The 19,639-nt window shown below is 39.2% G+C and overlaps 1 protein-coding gene across 1 annotated transcript in view; it reads left to right on the forward strand.

Moving 5' to 3' along the window:
• The window catches only part of ABLIM2 (actin binding LIM protein family member 2), a gene marked incomplete at its 5' end in the record, with an annotated part of 93,144 nt that overhangs the window by 33,761 nt on the left and 39,744 nt on the right, over window positions 1–19,639 (forward strand). The window contains 3 exons of the mRNA XM_084205113.1: window positions 10,171–10,258; window positions 12,835–12,893; window positions 15,790–15,867. Of these exons, the coding sequence (XP_084061239.1) occupies window positions 10,171–10,258; window positions 12,835–12,893; window positions 15,790–15,867 (225 nt within the window). The remainder of the gene's footprint in view (window positions 1–10,170; window positions 10,259–12,834; window positions 12,894–15,789; window positions 15,868–19,639) is intronic.

The following is a 19,639-nucleotide window of genomic DNA, read 5'->3' on the forward strand; positions in this document are numbered from 1 at the left end:
ATGAATCTTCTTTTCCATAGTTTGTGTTTTGCCGTGCCCTAGGGTTGAGCTGGTTTTGTTTGCAGCCTTATCTACTTTGTAAATCGATTGCCTTTCCCTTTGCAAGAGTCTTGGTATAGCAGAGAGACGATACTAATTCTTTACAGCAGGGAGTACAAATTTCTGCCTGCAGTGTGGAAGAATGGTTCATTCTGCAATGTCTGTTGCCCTGCTGTTTCATTAACAACAGGACCTACTGATGTGTGAAAGGTGCTTGAGCAGCTTATTATGTAGGCATTAACAGTGAAACATGCAATAAAGGCAGCTCTGTCTGTAGGAGTGAAGGGTTCCCTGTGCATGGGCAGCCTCGGGAGGGCTGTCAGAGCAGCAGAAGGATCCAAGTGTCAGTGCTGCCTTCCTTAGAAACTGCTCTCTGCGCTTCTCTCCCTTCAACAGAGAAGAAAGAAAGCTGTTGGAAAGACAAATCTAAATAAATCAGCATTAGCTTTTGCAAAAGGAGACCATCCAAGGTAGGAAACCTTCACTAGCCCTTTAATGTTTCCTGAGATTCAAGGCATTCTGCAGCTTGGGAATGGTCTCTGCTTTGGTGCCACTTGCATTTATCTGGGGCTGCTGGCTTGCAAAGGCAGGTTAATCATCAGTGCGTTGTATCTGAATTTGGCTGGGTAAGTGTTGACAGTTGACCTAGACTTTCTCCTTTAAAACAGGCATCATTAACCATACTATCAGCAAACAGATAAACAGCAATGCAAATGCTTTTTTTCCTTATATTTTAGCTTTTTCTGTAGCACAGTTATATTGGTCTAGATGAATTTACCTCATCTTTTTCCCACTTTCAGCCTTTCTGTTTTTAGCCACCTCTTCTCTCCAGAAATACAGATCTATGCCTGTCTTTATTGTCTCGACTCCTACAAACTCACAGATTGTAAATGTGTCAGGAGAAAACTATACATTAAACCAAAGTCTTTGCATAGCTTTTACCCTGTGAATAATTTGTTAGGTTTATTGAAGAGCGCTGAGTGCTGTTTGATGATAACTTAAGACATATTTTTACCAAAGGAAGGGGTTCTGCAAACTATTTCTGAATAACATAGAAAAGTTTAGGATTTAGGGGAAACTGATTGAATGAGAAGAAAGAATGACTGTTCCAGGTTTTGGGAGGGTTTTTTATTTCTTTTCTCAGCTGCTTATTTGCTTTTCTGTTGAGAATTCCTCCCACATGTGTGGGGAAAGTCCTCAGTAGTGCTGCTGTGCATTTGTGCTTGTGTGGGTTCGTACATGTTAGTTTTAGTGCACAGCTTGATTTCGAGCCTGGCAGACTTGTGGTGCCCGTTGCCTTTACTCACACAAAAATGCAGTACCAGTTACCTGTCTTAAATTATCTGACTTGACTGACAGGAGGATCAAAGGAGTGATTCCAGTAGTCACCCTGATGCTGCTGAGCCCCAGACCCCAGCAGCACAGTCTGCAGCTACCCTGCCTCCCCAAGCCATGTGTTGCTGTGGTGATGCATTAACATCCAGTGCCGTTTGCCATTTGGGTGTTCTTGCAATGTGAAATGTTGCACCTCATGGGTATCTTCAGTCCCTCATCCAATTATCTCGTGTGTTCTTTCATTCCTGTGGTCCTCTGACCCCCATCAGGGGAATGCTGCCCAACCCAGTCAGCAGCACAAGCCCTGCCTCCAGCTCTGTCCCGTAACCATGGCAGTGGTGCAGCAGTGAGTGCACTCAGTGATGGTTGCCTTTGTTGATAAAGTACCTCCAGGATGCTCTGGCCCGTGTGAAAACAGTTCAACATGTCAGCTAATAGCAGGAGAGCAGCCTGTGACTCATTTCTTGTAGCTTTAAGATTTTTTCATCCTACTAACCTTCAGCATTCTTTGTGATTTTTCAAATTTCTCCCCCCCCCCCCCCCCACTCCAAAGTAAGAACTGCTGAATGGTGCATTGAACTGGAAATATGTAGATTAGGTCTGAAAGTAGTAACTACCTACTTTCAGGAAGGATTATCAATGTCAGTTCTGCATGTGACAGCAGCATTTCCACTCCCAGGTAAATCTAGTGATCCAGAACAGCAGTCCTTACTCAGGCACAGAATGAGACAGCTTCTGTTCTTAGATTGTTTACAGCCCAGATCACCACATTCAGCTTGAAAAGAGCTGTGCTGGCTTCCTCTGATAACTTGGGTTGTTTCTCCAGGGCTGTTCAGTGTTGGTTGAGCTTCATTCTTCCTATCTGAAATAGGTGTGTTAAATACACAGCTGCAAAGTTGAAAATTAAGGGGAATATGTCTGCAAGTCATCTTTCTCCTTCCTCACTCCCACTCTCCTATCAAAAGTTGGCATAAGTGAGAGCCAGCTGCAGCTTGTCTTGGCCCTTAGGTGGGTTTTAAGGAGTGGGAAAGGAAAGTGGAAAAAAAATAAAGGAGATTTGTTGAGCAGATGGAAAACAGAAGCCTCTTCCAGTCTCAGTGGGTGGCAAGAAAAATTGCAAAGCTGAGAAGAAAAAGACAAAAGAGGCAGATCACTCACTCCATAACAGAAACAACTGAGTGCAAAATCAGTGGTTTTCGGTATGACAGACCATTTTGATTTACAAGAACATTTACCAAATTCTGTAGAAAAAAATGCACTGTTGTCCTTTTCCAGATTTTATCTGATTTTGGCAGGGCTGAATTTGCTCCTGAGCCAGAACTTGTTTGGAGAAGTCACAGAATGAGATTACAGTTGTAATATTGCTAGTTTTCCTTCTATTATTTATTTTTTCTCAGTTATCCCCTTTATGGTTTTTTAATTACTTTTATTTTATTTTCTCCCACAACCATTAGAAACTTCTTCTGCGAGTCCAGTTTTATAGTAAGTTGTTATCATTCTTAGGTAAATGTTTCTGTTGGTACATTTGATTTGCACCTTATACCTGGAAGAATAAAGGAGTGTGTGGGAAGCAATTAAAATGACTCAAATGTGGGTGGGAATTCTCAAGGCTCTGCAAAGCACAGCAGGATGAGCCAGAACCAAGACAACATGAAATAACTGTACATGTGAGATGGCTAAAGCTGTAGGTAATGCTGCAGGTGTGTGTAGGGAACATTTCATGTGACTGTTTCTTGCCACCCAGTAGGATGATAAATGAATCCAGTACGGAGAAGATGAGGAGAATGATTGATGTAAAACATTACACTGCATTTGCAGTGGTGTAAATCCTGATGAAAACGGTTCATTTGCCCTGGCACGCTGTTGAAGTGAGTCACTGGTGAGTCAGGTCCACCGTGACTAAGAGAATTAGTGAGAGTTTTTCTCCACAGAATTCTGTCTTCTGGCTCTCACACTTTTTCTGCTCAACACTGTTGTATGACTTAAACAATAGACATTTTGCCAAATACCTCTGCCTTTACAATGTTGCCTGTCCCTTCAAACCCAGGAGATGATATGACAGCTGTTTACTGACATTGCCATTACTGTGTACAACTATTACTGAGTAATTCTTCGAGTCCTTCTGTTGTGTATGCAAAACTCTGGCTCTGCTAGAAATGTGAGTGGAAGTTTTATGCGATTCCACTTAAAGCTGTTCATGAGCAGAGTGTTATATTCCAATATATATCCCAGTTCTGAATAGCATCACTGTAATTTGAATATACTCCTTAGAATTCAGTTTATGGTAGCTGTAGTATGCCCCAAGGTGGATGCAGTGGCAGAGTTATCAGAGTTATCAGTGCATCCATTGATCACACTTGATGGTGCAGTGCTGTGCACCTTTCCTGAGAGAAAGGCAGGACAAACATCTGAGCCCTAGATTTTACCCAGCCTTTTGGATTAAATGCACACTGTGGGTGGAAGCACTGGCCAAGAGTAGGAGGGTTATATTAAAATGTGGGAATAAGCGAGAGCAACTCCTGATTGGCTTTGCCTAATTGGTGGAATAACTTGATAGGAAAATTTCCTAAGCCAGTTCTGTGCTGTTAGGTCAGAGAGTTATTAGATATCTAATGTAGTTCTGGGAGCAGGAATTAAAACCTTATCTCAGCCAAAGTCAGGGAACTGCATTTACTTAGAGAAATTGGGAATTTGCCTTTATAAATCAATGACTGGTTGGGCTATTTAACAACAAAATGCTGAATCTCATTCAAAAACTTTATTAAATTTCATAAAGATAAATATGTGGAGTTCCTTTTTATGCCTGTGCTTCATTATCAGTTTCCTGTAGATTCCTGGCACCTAAGAAAAAGCACAATTCATTCACATAATGGCCTAATATCTTAGTAAAAACAATCATTTGGGCAATGAATGAAGAAGTATAAACAGGATGAATTAAATTTCCATTAAAGGAGTTCTGTGGTTTTCCACCTTTTTTATTTATATACTCTGAAAAAAAATATTCCCAGTGAAAGTACATGCTCCTCAATGTTGAGTTTAAAATGATAGATAATGAAGCAAGTATGAAATGAAAGATAATGGGAGCAGAACAGAGCCAGCAGATTTTAAGGAAGTCTTCCACAGAGTGGAAGAACTCGCAATGTGATTTTGGTGGAGGACAACCATGATAGTTGAGGTGTTGAAGCAGATATCCTGAGGAGATGCTCAGGGAGCTGAACTTGTTCAGCCAAGGAAAGTGATGGCTTTAATGGGACCTGACTGTAGTGTTCCCACACCTATGAGGAGGCCCTTGAATGTGTGGAGACAAGCACCTTGCTGAGGCACATGGTGGGAGGGCAGGAGACAACTGTCATAAATTTAAAGTAGGGAGGTTCTGACTGGATAAAAAAAAAAAAAAATCATTATAAATAACTAAGAGTAACTACTGTCTGTTGGAGCAATATTCTCAGAGGTTGTGCAGTGTCCATCCTTGAAGGTTTTCAATATTCAACTGAAAAAATTCCTGGGCAGACTGATCTGAATTGAGTATCAACCCTGCTTTGAGCAGGAGGTTGGATTAGATGAATTACTCTATCATTCTGTGATCACTTGCACACTTCCTGGCTTTAAACTGAATTCTATTTCTCTTGCCTGTACTATGAAATTTACCTGAAAGAATATCAGTGTCCTTTAATGAACAAATGGGAGACAAACTATACAAAACAGAATAATTTATTGTGCAATCAAAGTTTTACACTTTCACCCATCCCTGCATTGCCTAAGTATTTTTCCCCTGCCCATCTCATACAAACACTAACTTCCCTCCACTTAAAAAAGCAACAGAAGTCAAGTCATATGTCTTCTATAGGATCTCTAATACTTCATTTCAGGTTGAGAAGCTGCCTGCTGGGAAGGCTTATTGGCTGTCAGTGGTTTTGTGCTTTATTCTGTTTCCCTTTGCTTGGACAGGTGGTTGTCTGCTGATGACACAACTCTCTAACACATTTGTTCCATGTGAAAAGCTTTTAACTAAGAATGCTTTATACCAGTCTTCTGTGGGCTTTGTTTGTGGGTCAGGCAGCTGCCTCATGCCTTGGCATACCCATCAGCTGTTTTTCATTATTTCTGTTCAGGGTAGGGTACAGCAAGGACTTGACTTGGGGATTTTGGAATATGAGGTTGGCAGGATTTGAATCTACTTCAATAGACAACACTTAGTGGTAATGAGGAACTATTATAGCAACTATATTGTATTATACACTCAAAATGGAAAATATGCTTTGATATGATTGAATCATTGCAGCAATCTAACCTTTTGTCACTTCCACAAACTCTTTACTCCCTGCAATAAAAGATGTCAGTTACCCCTATGCATTTTGATAGCAAGATAGATAGATTTTTTTTTCTTGTTATTATTTTTCATTTTTACAGGAAAAAGTTTGCTGATAGCTTTTAATTCTCAGGAAAAGAATCAGATAGCTGGAAGTTTATGTAGTATTTGAAATGATTTTCTGTACTCTTATCTTCCCTTTACTAATTACTTCATTGAGTAATGCAATGAGGATATATTTAGACCTCAGTGATGAATCAGACATCAGAAATCTTGAGTCTTCCTTCCAGGACTCAGCTCACACTCTGAGCTTTAGGCTGCTCAGTTTCTTTTGTGTCAATCCATAAGCAATTGCCGCTCATCAGCTGCACTAAAAAATTGTATCAATCACACTTTAGAAACAGCATGAGACATCAGACAAGCAATGTCATTGTGGTAGAGTTACAGTTATTGTGCATATCATCTTTTATATATTCTACCACTTCATCACTTATGGCAGCCATAGCCAGAAAATGAGCAGAGTTTTTTGCTGAGCTGTCTGCAGTAATGTAATATACTTTTCCTGGGTGATGACAGCTAAGTTAAAAGTCAAACTTAACTACTTAAGGTTATTCCTTTTGGTATGAACTACTCTAGTTTTGCTAGTGCTGCATGTTTTCCAGGCCTGGTGATCATACTGTTCTAAGTACTCATTTGAGTAACATCCCTTACTGTCTCCAAATTGTGCTTTGAATGATGCAATTCACACTTGTCCCATCAGCTTAATTCTCCTTTACTTAGTTCAAGCCCTCAAGTTATGAGAAATGAGGAAAGGTGGTTGTATGTACTTTGTTGCAGAGCTCTGTGGTCTTGCTTTAAGTGAAGCATGGGTTTGTTTGTCAATGTACTGTGAGACAGGTAGCAATGCTGAGATGGCCCCTGTGCTCAGGGCAAGGGCTGCAGGAGGTCTGTGTTCATCAGCCCAGGTAAACATCATTCTCATGTTGATCAGCCCAGGTAAACATCATTCTCATGTTGATCAGCCCAGGTAAACATCATTCTCATGTTGATCAGCCCAGATAAACATCATTCTCATGTTGATCAGCCCAGGTAAACATCATTCTCATGTTGATCAGCCCAGGTAAACATCATTCTCATATTGATCAGCCCAAGTAAACATCATTCTCATGTTGATCAGCCCAGGTAAACATCATTCTCATGTTGATCAGCCCAGGTAAACATCATTCTCATGTTGATCAGCCCAGAAGGCTCTTCCTTCTCTGCAGAGGAGACTTCACATTCAAAGGGGTCTCTAATACCTGAAGGGAAAGAGGTAACTCATCATACTTTGTCTCAGGGGGTTGAGGACTGTTTTGACTCCATTTAAATTGCACTCTAAGAGTGCAGCTTGGTGATTGTGGGAAGCTGGTTCATGGTCAGTTGGAGAAAAATTAAATTGTTGGTACATGTACTGTATTGTTACTAAGGACACACTTTGCTAATCAGGTTTGAGGTAATCTCAGCTGAAAATTAGTCTTCAAGTTGATCTTCACAATAATACTGTCTTCACATCTGGATTCCTGGGCACAGAGACCTGGTGCAGTCTTGAAGCAAATGTAGGATATTGGGGAGGTTTTTTAGAAGCTATCACTTGAACTGTAAGAGATGTCTCACTGATGAATGTTGCTTCTTCTGTGCTCTGAGTGTATTGGTGTTTTATTAAACACTGAGACAACAATCTGTCAAACTAAGCTTTCAAACTGTGCAAAGAAGAAGTAACCATATGGTTAGGAATTTGTTTGCTGCATTGAACTACTTCACATCAATATAAGCAAGAAGAGAAAAAATGATGAGGCCTTTATTACAACTGAACCAAAACCATACAATATTTGCTGCCCTTAGTTTATAAAGTAGCTGTGTTCTGCTGGAACCAATTGTTCATCTGTAAGACCAAGCCCCTGAAATTGAAAGGACAGGAGAAAGGGGCACTGGTGAAAGCCTCCTTGGAATTTATCCCAGGGACTCTATCATTCAGACTCAGGTCCTAGGTTTGAATATAATTTATGACATCTAATCAGAGTAATTGCATATACATATTAATAAATAGTATTAGTTAATTCCTGCATCAGCTGCCTGGCCTCAGGTTCAGCTTAGAAATATGGTGTGGTCTTATTTAAATGTTTCCAAGTGTTGAAATGTCTACTGTATCTTGTCTTCTGTGCTCTGATTAGAAGAAGGACAAAGTCAAATAAAAAAAATTAAAAGGGGCGACAAAAGTCGCTGTCAGCACTTAGACTTACATGAAAATTTTTGAGTTTGTGCCATTTTAATTCATTGAAGTTCTCCTGGTGTGATCATCAGCAAAAGAATCACTATACATTTCTCCTCTAATTTTTCTGTTCCAGTTGTGTCTATGTCATCAAAGAGGTCTTTCTGTGCCATTCAATATCTATGCAAGTGAATTTACTAAGTGAATCGAAATTATATATTTGATTGTACTGTTAAATTTAGGGAAATAGGCTTTGTTCTGTGATGCATCCAGGTTATCTGAGAATCTGTCCTGGCAGTTTATTTTAGCGAAGAAGTAATTTAATTCCCTTAGAGAATGTTAGCCTGGGAATTGTCTAATCTGAGCTAAATCAGTTGAATTATTGAGGTTATGCATTCCATTAGAAATACTTGTGCACTTCCAAGGGAAATTGTATTTCTTTTCAATTTGATACGCCAAACATAAGTTTGTCTGGTAATAATTAAATATTCTTCTGTGCTTAAACACCTGCACTAGGGCAAGCAATTTTAAACCAGAAGTTTAAGCTCAGTGCTGATACTTTGTGGTCTGGTACTTTAAAGGTGTTATCACAGATATTATTGACCATGTTCCATGTCTAAAATAGCAAAAATCACTCTGAAATCTGCCCAGATGAAACCATAAAAAGAGTGAGCTGGAGCAGAGCTTTTTTCAAAATGGCAATTCTGATGTGATGTGTTGCTCTTTATTGCCAACCTGAAATGCTGCAGCAGGTTTTCAGGAGTGAATCAAGTTAACACTGATGCAGTGGAACAGGAGATTCTTTAATGTAGATTTACTGCATTCCTGTGATTGGTACTGTGAATGGCCCCCACACACAGATTACGTTCTTTAATGTAAATGCCTCTGAAAGCTTTGAAATTCAGTGCATAAGAAAGAGTTAGAAAAGTCATCTTCATAGTAACAGGGCTAAATTTCTAGATTGACAGAAGGGGATTTGCAGTGCTGTGAGAGCCTGTTTACATGCTGAAGGCTGTGGGGCAATAGTTGAGAGTAGTTTCTTAAAGGCATCCACAATGCTAGTAGCACTTTCAGTGTTTTTCAGGTAAGCAGGTTATGAGACATTCTACGTGGATCAACATTTGCATTTTTTTAACTTCAGGAGAATTTCTACTAAAGTCAGGCTTAGCTTAATCTTAAATTAAACCTAGTTTACTTAACTCTAAGCTGTAGAGTTACTTGGTCTCCTGGTTTTTATTCCAAGTGGAAATGGCATTGACCTTAAGCCATTTAAACCATGGGTGATTCTGTCTGGCATGGAGGAGTGTGGGGTCAAAGGGAGGCAGGAGATGCCACGATCTGGCTTTCAGTTCCACAGGGATTTTGAAGAGTGAGGAGTGCTGGGGGTATGTGCAAGAACTGTCTTTGGGTCTTTGAGCTCTGTTTTGTGAGTGCCATCTGAAAGATGGGGTGGGAGTGCAGTTTGGAGGGACCGGCCCGTGTTGTTCACTCAGCACAACTCCATGAGTGCTTTTTGTCCCTGGCTCAAGCCAAAGTTGCAGGTAATTAAGAATTTAAATACATGAAAATTGGTAGGTTGCTAAGCAGTTCTGAGCAAATTGAGGGCTCAGTGCTGTTCTCATTCCAGTCAATGAAAACAGTGGTATTAAATTATGTGGATTAATCTCTGAACAGATGGCAAAATTCTTGGCCTGTCCATGTGAAGGTGTGGGTGCACAGTACCAAAGGTGCCTGCTCTGGACTTGCTGTCTTAAAGGCAGGCTACACTCATTCCTCATGGAACTCTTTTGTACAATTTACCTTTCAAAGCAGCTACAAACATTCCTTGCACAGAATGGTTTTTGTTGAGCATTAAGAATATGTGTTCAGTTGATGCATGATGAACATATGAGTTGCAAATCTGTGCTCAGGGTTATGACCTCCCAAATTCCTCTTGCAGGTAAGTCCTAGGCTGCCCTGAACTTGGTTTACAGGGAAGATGTGTTCATTGCATAAATTTGTTTCTGTCCTTTAAATTCAGAGACTTAACTTTTGCACGTAAACTTTTTTGGCTTTGTGTAGGCAAGACCATAATTACATTTTAAAGCATGAATTGTCTAGAATGACAAATCAGTATTGTGGTTGTAGGAGACTGTTGAACTAATTATCATTAATTAATTAAATTATTCATAATCAAGAGAATGAAAGAAAAACTGCAAGATTGATCAATATTAATCATCTGTACTTTCTTTCTGATCAGGCAGGAGAGAAGCATTACCACCCAACCTGCGCACGATGTGTCAGGTGCAATCAGATGTTTGCAGAAGGAGAAGAAATGTATCTGCAAGGTAAATCACACAAACAAAAAAATAAAACACTTGGCTCTCTTGCCCACACCATAGGCTTGCACAGGAGAAATTCAGTGTTACAGAAGGACTTGTGCAATAAAGTATGCAATGGGAAAAGAAGTAATTTAACATAAATATGAGCTGAAATTCTTCATATGTAGCAACTTCTAGCTCTACTCAACTGATCAAAGAAAATTGTTTGCACAGTTAAATACAGGGGAAAACAACAGAGAAAATAAAGGCTTTTGTACATGTCTTTGACTGGAAGCATCTTTTCAAAGGAAAACAGAAAAGAGAAGCTCTGTAGGATGTGGGAACTGCAAGGCTGGTGTTATCCTAAAATCAGATTCCTGCCCAGATCTGTGTTTACTTCTCAATTGTCCATGGTTTTCTAGAAGTGTACTTGAACATTTTTACTTAAGCTGGAAAAGTTAGACTTTATTTAGAACACAGCAGTGGTCTCAGTAAGATCTAATTATGGTTTAGTATTTTATTTTAAATGACAATTTTATTGTCACTTTAGTTTGCAACAAGAGCAAGCTCATTAAAGGACATGGTGATACTTGTCTGTGCTCATGAATTTTCCCTCAGGAGCCAGAAAATGATGCAGTTCTTCCACTTGAAAAGGATCTTAGCTGTGCTAAAATCCCATAATTCATTAATGCTTTACAAACTACAAATTCGTTCCTGGATTTCAAACCTTCTGAAACTTTTTTGCAAGTCAATCTTCTTTTTAAGTTCCATTTGTTGTTAGGGTGGATATTTGTTAGGTTTTATTCTGATTATTAGTTCAAATAATAGCAGGGTATGCTCAGGTTCTCTTAATTTGGATCCATTTTACTGTATTTTATGATGCATGGAATGTTTGCACCAGCTTTCTGTCATACCCATTTTGTCTTCACATGGACAGCAGTTTCCATCAGAAACTGGTGTTAGCGCCATGAAAGATCTATAATCAGTTATTTGGACTGCAAACCTGTTAAATAAAAAATATTGGAGCCCTGGGTTTTATAATGTGTTCTTCATCTTCTTAATAAACTATTATAAAGTTTTAGGTGTTTCATGTTCTTAGCAGAAATCTTCAGTGGTCATGCAACAGGTAGCTTTTGGGTGAAAGGACATTTTTTATTCAGTGTGAAAAAGTTTCCCAGCCAGTGTTGCTTGGCTATGGAGAGGAGTAGGTGAAAAAAAAAACAAAAACCAACTAAATACTTCTTAAATCCACTGGGATAATTTGAAGCAATTTATGGGACAAATGAGGCAAGCTCAAATCCACTTGTAAATGGAAGAGAACTTAGCATTAAATTTAAAGGCGCTATAGTCACTCAGGTTCTTAGGTCACTCAGCTACAAAAAATCCCAGTAACTTAGTAAACATAATTTATCTGGTCTGTTCTTATAGGTGCTCTTTTACTGCAAGAATCTGGGTTCATCTGAGTTATTTTTGTGAAATAAATTCTAATGATTTCCATCTGTCTTCTGGGAAATAGACTATGTTTCTATCTTGTTTCCAAAATCCACTAGTTAGAAAACTATCAAACTGCTGTGAAAACAAAGCATTTCCAATAACTCTTCTTGATACTCCCCACCCAGTATAAACATTAAGTATTTATTATGCAAAGGTTCTCAGATTCCAGTTCAGTCAGGCAGAAGTTGTAGTGCACTCACATTGTTTACCTCTGGAGCTCTAATTTGTGGCGTGTCTGAGCTCAGACTGGCAAAAACATAAAGGTTTCTTCTTACTATTAAGACTTGCAAATAACTATTTTATTTTATATCATTATGCACATTCCACTTCTTCTGAACAATATTCCAAACATCATGTTCAACTTTTTGAAAAATTGTGACTAGTGCAAAACTATTCAAGTTTCTGTCTCACGCTCATTGTTCACTTACATCTCGTTAAGATCCTCGTTTCAGTACCTGTATGCAAGAGAGATTTGGTTCATTGGGTATCTCCTGCTTCCTCCACAATGGAAATTCCCCTGAGTTTATGCAGTTCCTTAGTAGCAGACTTACAAGAGACACACATGTGGGCAGTGCAAGGTGAAAGCAGTGAGTAAATGACAGACAGACTGGATGTTCAGTAGGGTTACATGGCACAATGCTGTGTACAATTCCATCCCACCATGGCTGTTGTGCTACTGTGTATGAGCCAAGCCTGACTACTACAGGAATGTGTATTACCGGAGTGTAGGAAACTCTAACTATATCTAGATAAAAAAGAGGCAAAGCCCAGCTAGACACAGCCCTGCCTGCTCTAATGGGACCTCCCTGGGCAGGAGGTTGGACTGGTGGAGCTCCAGAGATCCCATATCATGCTTCTTAGGACTCAGATTTTGATGTTGATCTGCCCTATTGAGGTACATGTAGCTTTCTGAAATCTTATAAATGTCTGTGATCAGGCTCACAGGGATTGAGAGGCTGTCATCTTGACCTCTGAAAGTATCCTGCACTAGCAGGGGAAGTAGTCAGTAACCTATGTCTTATAAAACCTTATGGGAGGGTTTAAGAAGGTTCTTATTTTCAACTTTTTGAAGGTTCTGAATTAATCAGAACTTTAAATTTACTTTGCAGGAACATCCATTTGGCATCCAGTTTGTAGACAGGCTGCAAAGGCTGAAGAAAAAAACAAGGTAAAATACCTGTGGTTTTTATCCAATGTTTTTAAATTGCCATATTATTCTCTATCAATTTTTTTTTTTCAGCAGGCATGGATGGAAGGATTTGGAAAATTTTCACTACTGTAATTTTAAATTTTAAATTATAGGAATCCAGTTGGCTAATGAAATGTAATATAAATACTCTGCTTTTAATCAGTGATTAAAGCTATAGATAAAGGAGAATGTTGACCTAAGAGTTTTATATATATATATTGTAAGCTGAATAAGTAAAAATGTGAAAATCTGCATAGGGAAAAAAAAGTTTAAAATTAACTTCTGTTTGATTATGATGTTATCAGTTCATGACCTCTTCTCTTCTCATGTGGCTCTGAACTTAAAAGATCAGAGGACTTTCACTTTGCTTTTACAAAAAAAAAAAAATCCTTGGCGTTTCTGTTAAATTTTTTGTTTATAAAATGTTGGCAAGCCAGCCACAATTTAATTTAGTCTCTGGCTTTAAGTACCTCCTAAGTTGGATGATTGTGCACCTCTCTGTGTGCAAGGGGAAAAGGGGGAGAATTCTGGCAGAAGATTAGCTGATAAATAAGCTGTCCCTAGGACATGAAGAATTAATGATCCTTCTGAAGTGGTGGGAATGAGTTACAACTATCTCATTTAATGTAGAGGCCAAGTGTGGGTTTTTCACTTCTGATGTTCTCTGATGCCCTAAGTGGTACCCTTGGTATCCTTCTTCAGAAAAGCTCTGCTTTGGTTCAAGGCTTGGAGGAAGGCACATGGGGCAAGTCAGAACAGCAGGCAGCATCCATAAAAAGATTGTTAAATCTGGTGTGTCAGAAAGTCCAACTTTGACTAAATTACAGCTTGAAAAAAAAAAATTTGTTTGGGCTTTACCCTAAAGGATCTTGGCTGTAGTTTTTGTACCCATGTGTTTGGGAAGTGATTGCTTGGTGTTGTTTATGACGAGCTCTGAATATCAAATAATTTTCCCGAGCATAGCAGTTTTTCTTTTTCTTGGAGTTTTTCCTATTTTCTGATCTTTATGTTCATTATTGAAAAAACAAAACCAGAAGGAAGGATGCCATTTTTAAGAGAGTAATAATGAACTTTTCAACATAACTTGTAAAGTCTGGAATGAGATCTACTGTTTGAGAAATTTACTGTTTGACCTTGCAGTTTGTTGTTTTTAAGTTATCTTCCTATATATAGATATATGAACAGCATGTAATAAAAGTAGGTGCCAAAGGCAAAAGGAGAAAGTGGCAGCATGCTCCAAAACTTTGGAGATGGAGTGGATGGGAAAAAGAAGTTGTGAAAGAGACTGACAGCATAAAGAAAGATGATGGGAGAGTGAGATTTTAAGCAGAAGGGAGGACACTTGAAAAGACAGGAGAAATCAAAGTAGCAAGGGAAAGTAACGTTTATAAAAAGGCATATAGGGAAAAGAGGTAGGTGGAAGAAGAAGAAAAATTTGCAGTACAGAAAATGAACTAACAGAGGCAATAGAGTCAACAAAGGTGTGAGGTTTTATTGAAAAAGCTGGGAGATGATGTGGAGCAGGCATGGATGGGGATGCTAAAAGGGGTAATGGGTCATGAAGAGAATAAAGAGCATGTGTGAGATGTGGGGTGTCTCATATCCAATTCCTTAGCCACCAGTATCCTCCAACTCCTCCCTTCACCACCCAGTTTGTGGAGGTGGTACTGGAGATTGCCCTGACCTTGCCCTTGGCCTTGTTGAATTCCATGAGGTTTGCATGGCCCCACTTCCCAAGCTGATCAGGATCCCTGTGGATGGCATCCCTTCCCTCCAGCATGTTATCCCACCACATGGCTCACTGCAGTCTCCAGGTTTGCCAAGGATGTGCTCAATCCCCCTGTCTGGGTCATGGAGGGAGACATTAGGCATCACTGCTCCCTGTAAGGACCCTTGAAGAGCACCACCTGTTACTGGTTTCCACTTGGGCTGTTCAGAGAGGTCACTGGAAACATGCAAGGCTCAGGCTGGGAACTCTGGTGACCTCGGTGCCAATGGAAAGCTGTGATTGGGATCTTCCAAGGGGGTGTCAGGAAAAAGGACTCACCCCTTGTCTGTCCTTGGAAAGACCCAGAGCTCCAAGGGAGCCTCTGGAGGTCATCTTGTCATCTGCTCAAGCTTGGCTGCCTTGGGCCAGATGCCCATGACCATGCTCAGGACACAGAAAGAAGCTCTGAAGCTTTATCTGGGAATCCTGAGCTTAATCCAAAACTGTTATTTGACTTTAACATGGTTCAAAACATTGGGATAACATAATTTTCTAAAGTTATTTTTCTCTTCTGCATTGAGTGTCCTATAAAGACCTCATGAAAGAGGAATATGGTTTGTACATGACATCAGTTTATCAGTGACACTTTTATGTTATTTACACAAGTTCTGGAAAACTGAAAAGTGCTTTAATTATGCAGAAGAGGTGTTTAATTAGACTGTCTGTCTTAAATGATCATTCCCCAGGTCCTTTTCCATGTTGTGTTTGCTGTGAGTGAATGGCATGGCAGTGTGACATGTTTCAGTCACAGTGGTTTGATGGCATAACCTTGGAGTAAAAATGTTGTCACTGTATTGTCTTGTAACTGTCTCTGATAGTGCCCAAAGGCTGCCCTGGCACCCCAGAAATGCTCTGGGACATTTTATTCTGAAGAGCAGGGATAAGAAAGCCATGTGTAAAACAATTCCTGCACTTTTAAAAGGTTAAATTGATTGTCTGCAAGTGTTCTTTTATTTTTACTCCATATTTTGAGCTCACTATAATATGTCATTTTTGAGTGTTAGAGATTGAATTAAATTAAATGTTCTGTATGCTTTTTTTAAAATAACTGTTATGTTATCTTTGACTCTCCTGTATTTCCTATCCATGTCACTTCTCCTGCCATAGGAAACTAGGACTTCCTCTGAGAGTATTATTTCTGTACCTGCTTCAAGTACATCAGGTTCCCCAAGCCGTGTGATCTATGTGAGTATTTCCCAGTGAAATTTGTTCTGTGGGATGGGAAAACCTTGTGCTTCCTCCTACAATTTAGCACATTATATGGAAAGTTAGTGTCTCTAAACCACTGCAGTTGGTGATTCCTCTAAGATGAAATTATTTTCTCGAGTTTAAAGTATTTGAGTGTTGCATTTGCTGTTACAGAATTCTGGCATATTCCTCCCATATTTTGTGGTGTACTTGTAGCACTTACACTATAGCTAGAGCTGGCTTATACCAAAGCATGCAGAATACCACAGTTCTTTCTGAAAAGAAAAGTTGAAGTAAACAGTACAGCCCACAGGTACTTTACAAGTTTGGATTTGAACACAACTTGTTTAAATTGAGCTCCTGAGCCTGCATCTGATTGCTTAAGGAAACTCTCATGTGTGTGATTGCAGGACTCTGCCTGTGCCAAATGCCAGTCCCTTGCTCAGAGGACCTTTGATGTGTTTATGGTTTACAAAACACTCTGAAAAGCTCATTGAGAGAATTTAAAATAACAAGTGTAACAAAATTTTAGGACTTTTTTTTTCAATACAAGATCAAAATTGCTGTAATGTAGAGTTCATGGCCAAGTTCTCAAGGATACCAGCAATAGATAAAAAATGCAAGTGTGTTATGATCCATACAGATATCTCTTGCAGGGCTTCAGCATTTCCAGGGCTTTCCTTTCTCCCAGCCAAGTATCCTTCAGGATGCAGGTCATCCTCATCAGTTAGAGCCATGTAGTGAGAAACTTGCTGGAGATGCAGTTGACTTCCAGAGAGGTTATTATACAAATATTAAAGGCTTTTATCTCCTCCATAGAGACAAGCAGAGAGTGCTTTGGATCTAAACTTGTCTTTTTTCCTCAAATAAAAGTTATTTTGAATACAATAGGCACTTTATCTGAGTAAGATTGAACTTGCAGTGGTAGAAGTGCCTCTTCTCTAGATGCTTATCAGGGATTCTGACTGCTGCTGAATACCACTGGTACATTACCAGCCAAGAAATGTCATTGTGAAGACAGTTCATTGTGCTGGGAGCCTGTTATCATGTAAGCACTTTCTTTGGCCAAATGATCCCTTTTTTTGAGGCATGCACCATCTCATTGTGTTTCTAAGCATGAGAATTCTCCTAAGATTTATATGTTTTTAGAGAAATTTATCTAACTGCAGTATGGTGCTGTTTTTATTGATGTTTGTGTTACAACCTTAAATGTGCTTCACTGGCTGTTAAAAGTCGAGGATGAGCCTCCATTCTCCTTTTCTGTTTTTGTTTGTTAGTTTGTTTTTAAAGGCTATCATCATTAAATCAGCACACAACCCTGATGTTTTTTACTGTAATTTACAGCTGGGACTTTGAAAGAATAAAATTGTCTAGCAATATGAGTCAGTCAGAAAAAAAGATTCCCCAGAGGAGTGCAAGTTCTTGTTCTATCTGTCCCATCTCTCACTGCTTAATTGTCAAAACTTGATTTTGATTGATTGAATCAATCCTATTTTGGCTTTCACAGACAGGAAAGTAAAAAGAATTTAAAACATGTTACTGACTTCTATATTATCACAGTGGCTATCTGTTTTTGCATGTGTTTTCTGTTACAGGAGTGTTATGACATACAGACACGCTCAAGATCTGTCTTGTGTGCTTTTGTGGCTGTTTTTGCCAAACCTAAATTCTTGCTGCCACTGAAAGGAAGGTCCCACCCACATGTGGCCCTGTCCCTCTCTGGCTGTGCTTTTCCATCTCCTCTTTGCTGTTAATACTAGCGGGTACACAGAGATATGCAGTCAAATTTGAGGCCAGACTGAGCTAAACAATAACTCAGGAAAAACCTCCAGACAACCAAAGAGGCAAAAAAAAAAAAAAAAAGAAAAAAAGAAAAAAAGCCCAAGCTGTCTACATGACTTCTAATGCTAAGCAGTAGCACAGATCCAATCATTAAAGTTGTAGTAAAGTTGTACCTCACCAGCTGGTGAGCTCTGTGGAGTATTTAATGGACAGAACAGTTTAGAGAAAGCAGTTCCATCGTAGGAAGTATGAGTTTGTGGTGCTGACAGTTCCAAAGCCATCGAGTCAGAGCAGTGCTGAACATCATCGTGGGCACCACCCCACGGCAGGGCAGCTGTGCTTCTGGGCCACGGGGGTGTGGTCACATAGGGAGAGGTGAAAAAAGGGTTTTTTTGACATAAATATGAATGTGCCTCATACAGATGGTTTACTAAAGCCATACCACTTGTTCTTCATCTACTGAACAGAATTTGGTGTCTTCTTGCACTGAGAGAGGGCACAGGCCAATGCCTTTTGAAGGAAATGGGCATCTTTTCATGACCTGTAGGGATGACTTCATTATATCCAGACTGAAATTTGCCCTAGTGCTGGCAGCCCTTTGGTGTTCCTAATTAAAAATTTGTTCATTTCTAAATTATGCCATTAAATAAGTTTTAAATAAAAGTCCTGCTTTATACTTTGCTTAATTTTATTAAGGCAGAATTAGGTGCTCCAACCTAATATATCCAACTGGAAGGCTTACATTAGTTTACATAGCTTTGTTATATGTGCTCTCATACAAGGAATAGAAATCACACTATATTTTTATACAGGTCATATTCACAATTATATGTTTGTAAAATTACATATTCCAGATGAAACAGATACTCTATACTTAGAGCATGGTTTTACCAGAACCCTAAATACCAAATTACTGAAGAAATGGCTTGAAGCCTCTCAGCTGTAATTTGAGCTTTCCTGAGCTGATTTGAACTCCATTCACATAACTGAATGTAGGTGAAACAAATAAAATAAAAATACAGTGTAGACTCAATGTTTGAAAAATTGAGTGTTTAGAAAGCAGCTGTATTCCTAAGGTGTTTCTTCATCCAAATTTGCCCGCATTGTTATATCTAAACTGAAAGGAATTACATAGCAAGTTAAGTTTTACTCCTCTGACATCTGATATCTAAGGGGAAGTTGCACATCTAGATGGAGAGCCAAAATTATTATAATTCACATTTAAATATTCCCAATTCTGAACTAATTTGGATTCACTAGATTAATGGCCAAAAACCTGGATACCTTAACTGAAATCACAGCCTTTTTGGCCTTCCTTGTAGGTATGATGCTGCCCAACGTATTTCTGGGACAGATGGGACAGACAGATTCTTTCCCTTTGCATTACCTGTCTCTGCATCAGAGCTCTCTGCTGCTTTCTCAGCAGGGAGAGACTTTCTTTAATTAAGAGGATATTTCATTGCTCTTTAGCTTCTTAAAGGATGGAACTGTGTGATGGTTATGGCACCTTGGTTCTACTTTCCTATTTAAGAGTAATCTCCCTTCTTTTCATGCAGTTTATGCTTGCACAAATTCATGCATTGTTTTAGAAAAAGGGGTAACTGGAAGTTGTCAGACTAAATTTTTCCTGGATTATTAATCTGATAGAAAAGTCCCCTGGAAAATCTGTTGAATTTTTCTTAGCTCATACTAAGAAACAACAGAATTACTGCACACATAAATCCTGGATACTTTTGTATTTTTGCATATGGAAAGCATTATTGCAGTTTTATAGCTAATCATACTGAGATTTTCAGAGCACAGCAAGATTCACTCATCATTTTGTTGCCAACAAAGAGTTTATCCTTCTGCAAAACCTGAAGTGGGAATGAGACCATTATGCTGCCTGTTTCTCCACTCTCAGTGTGGCCAACTTGTCATCATATCTACAACACAGTTTGTGCTGGATACAGTTTTGGTGCAATTATCCTAAGGGCAATCTGTGAAA

The sequence above is a fragment of the Fringilla coelebs genome, assembly GCF_963513975.1.
Source record: "Fringilla coelebs genome assembly, chromosome: 4".
Lineage (NCBI taxonomy): Eukaryota > Metazoa > Chordata > Aves > Passeriformes > Fringillidae > Fringilla > Fringilla coelebs.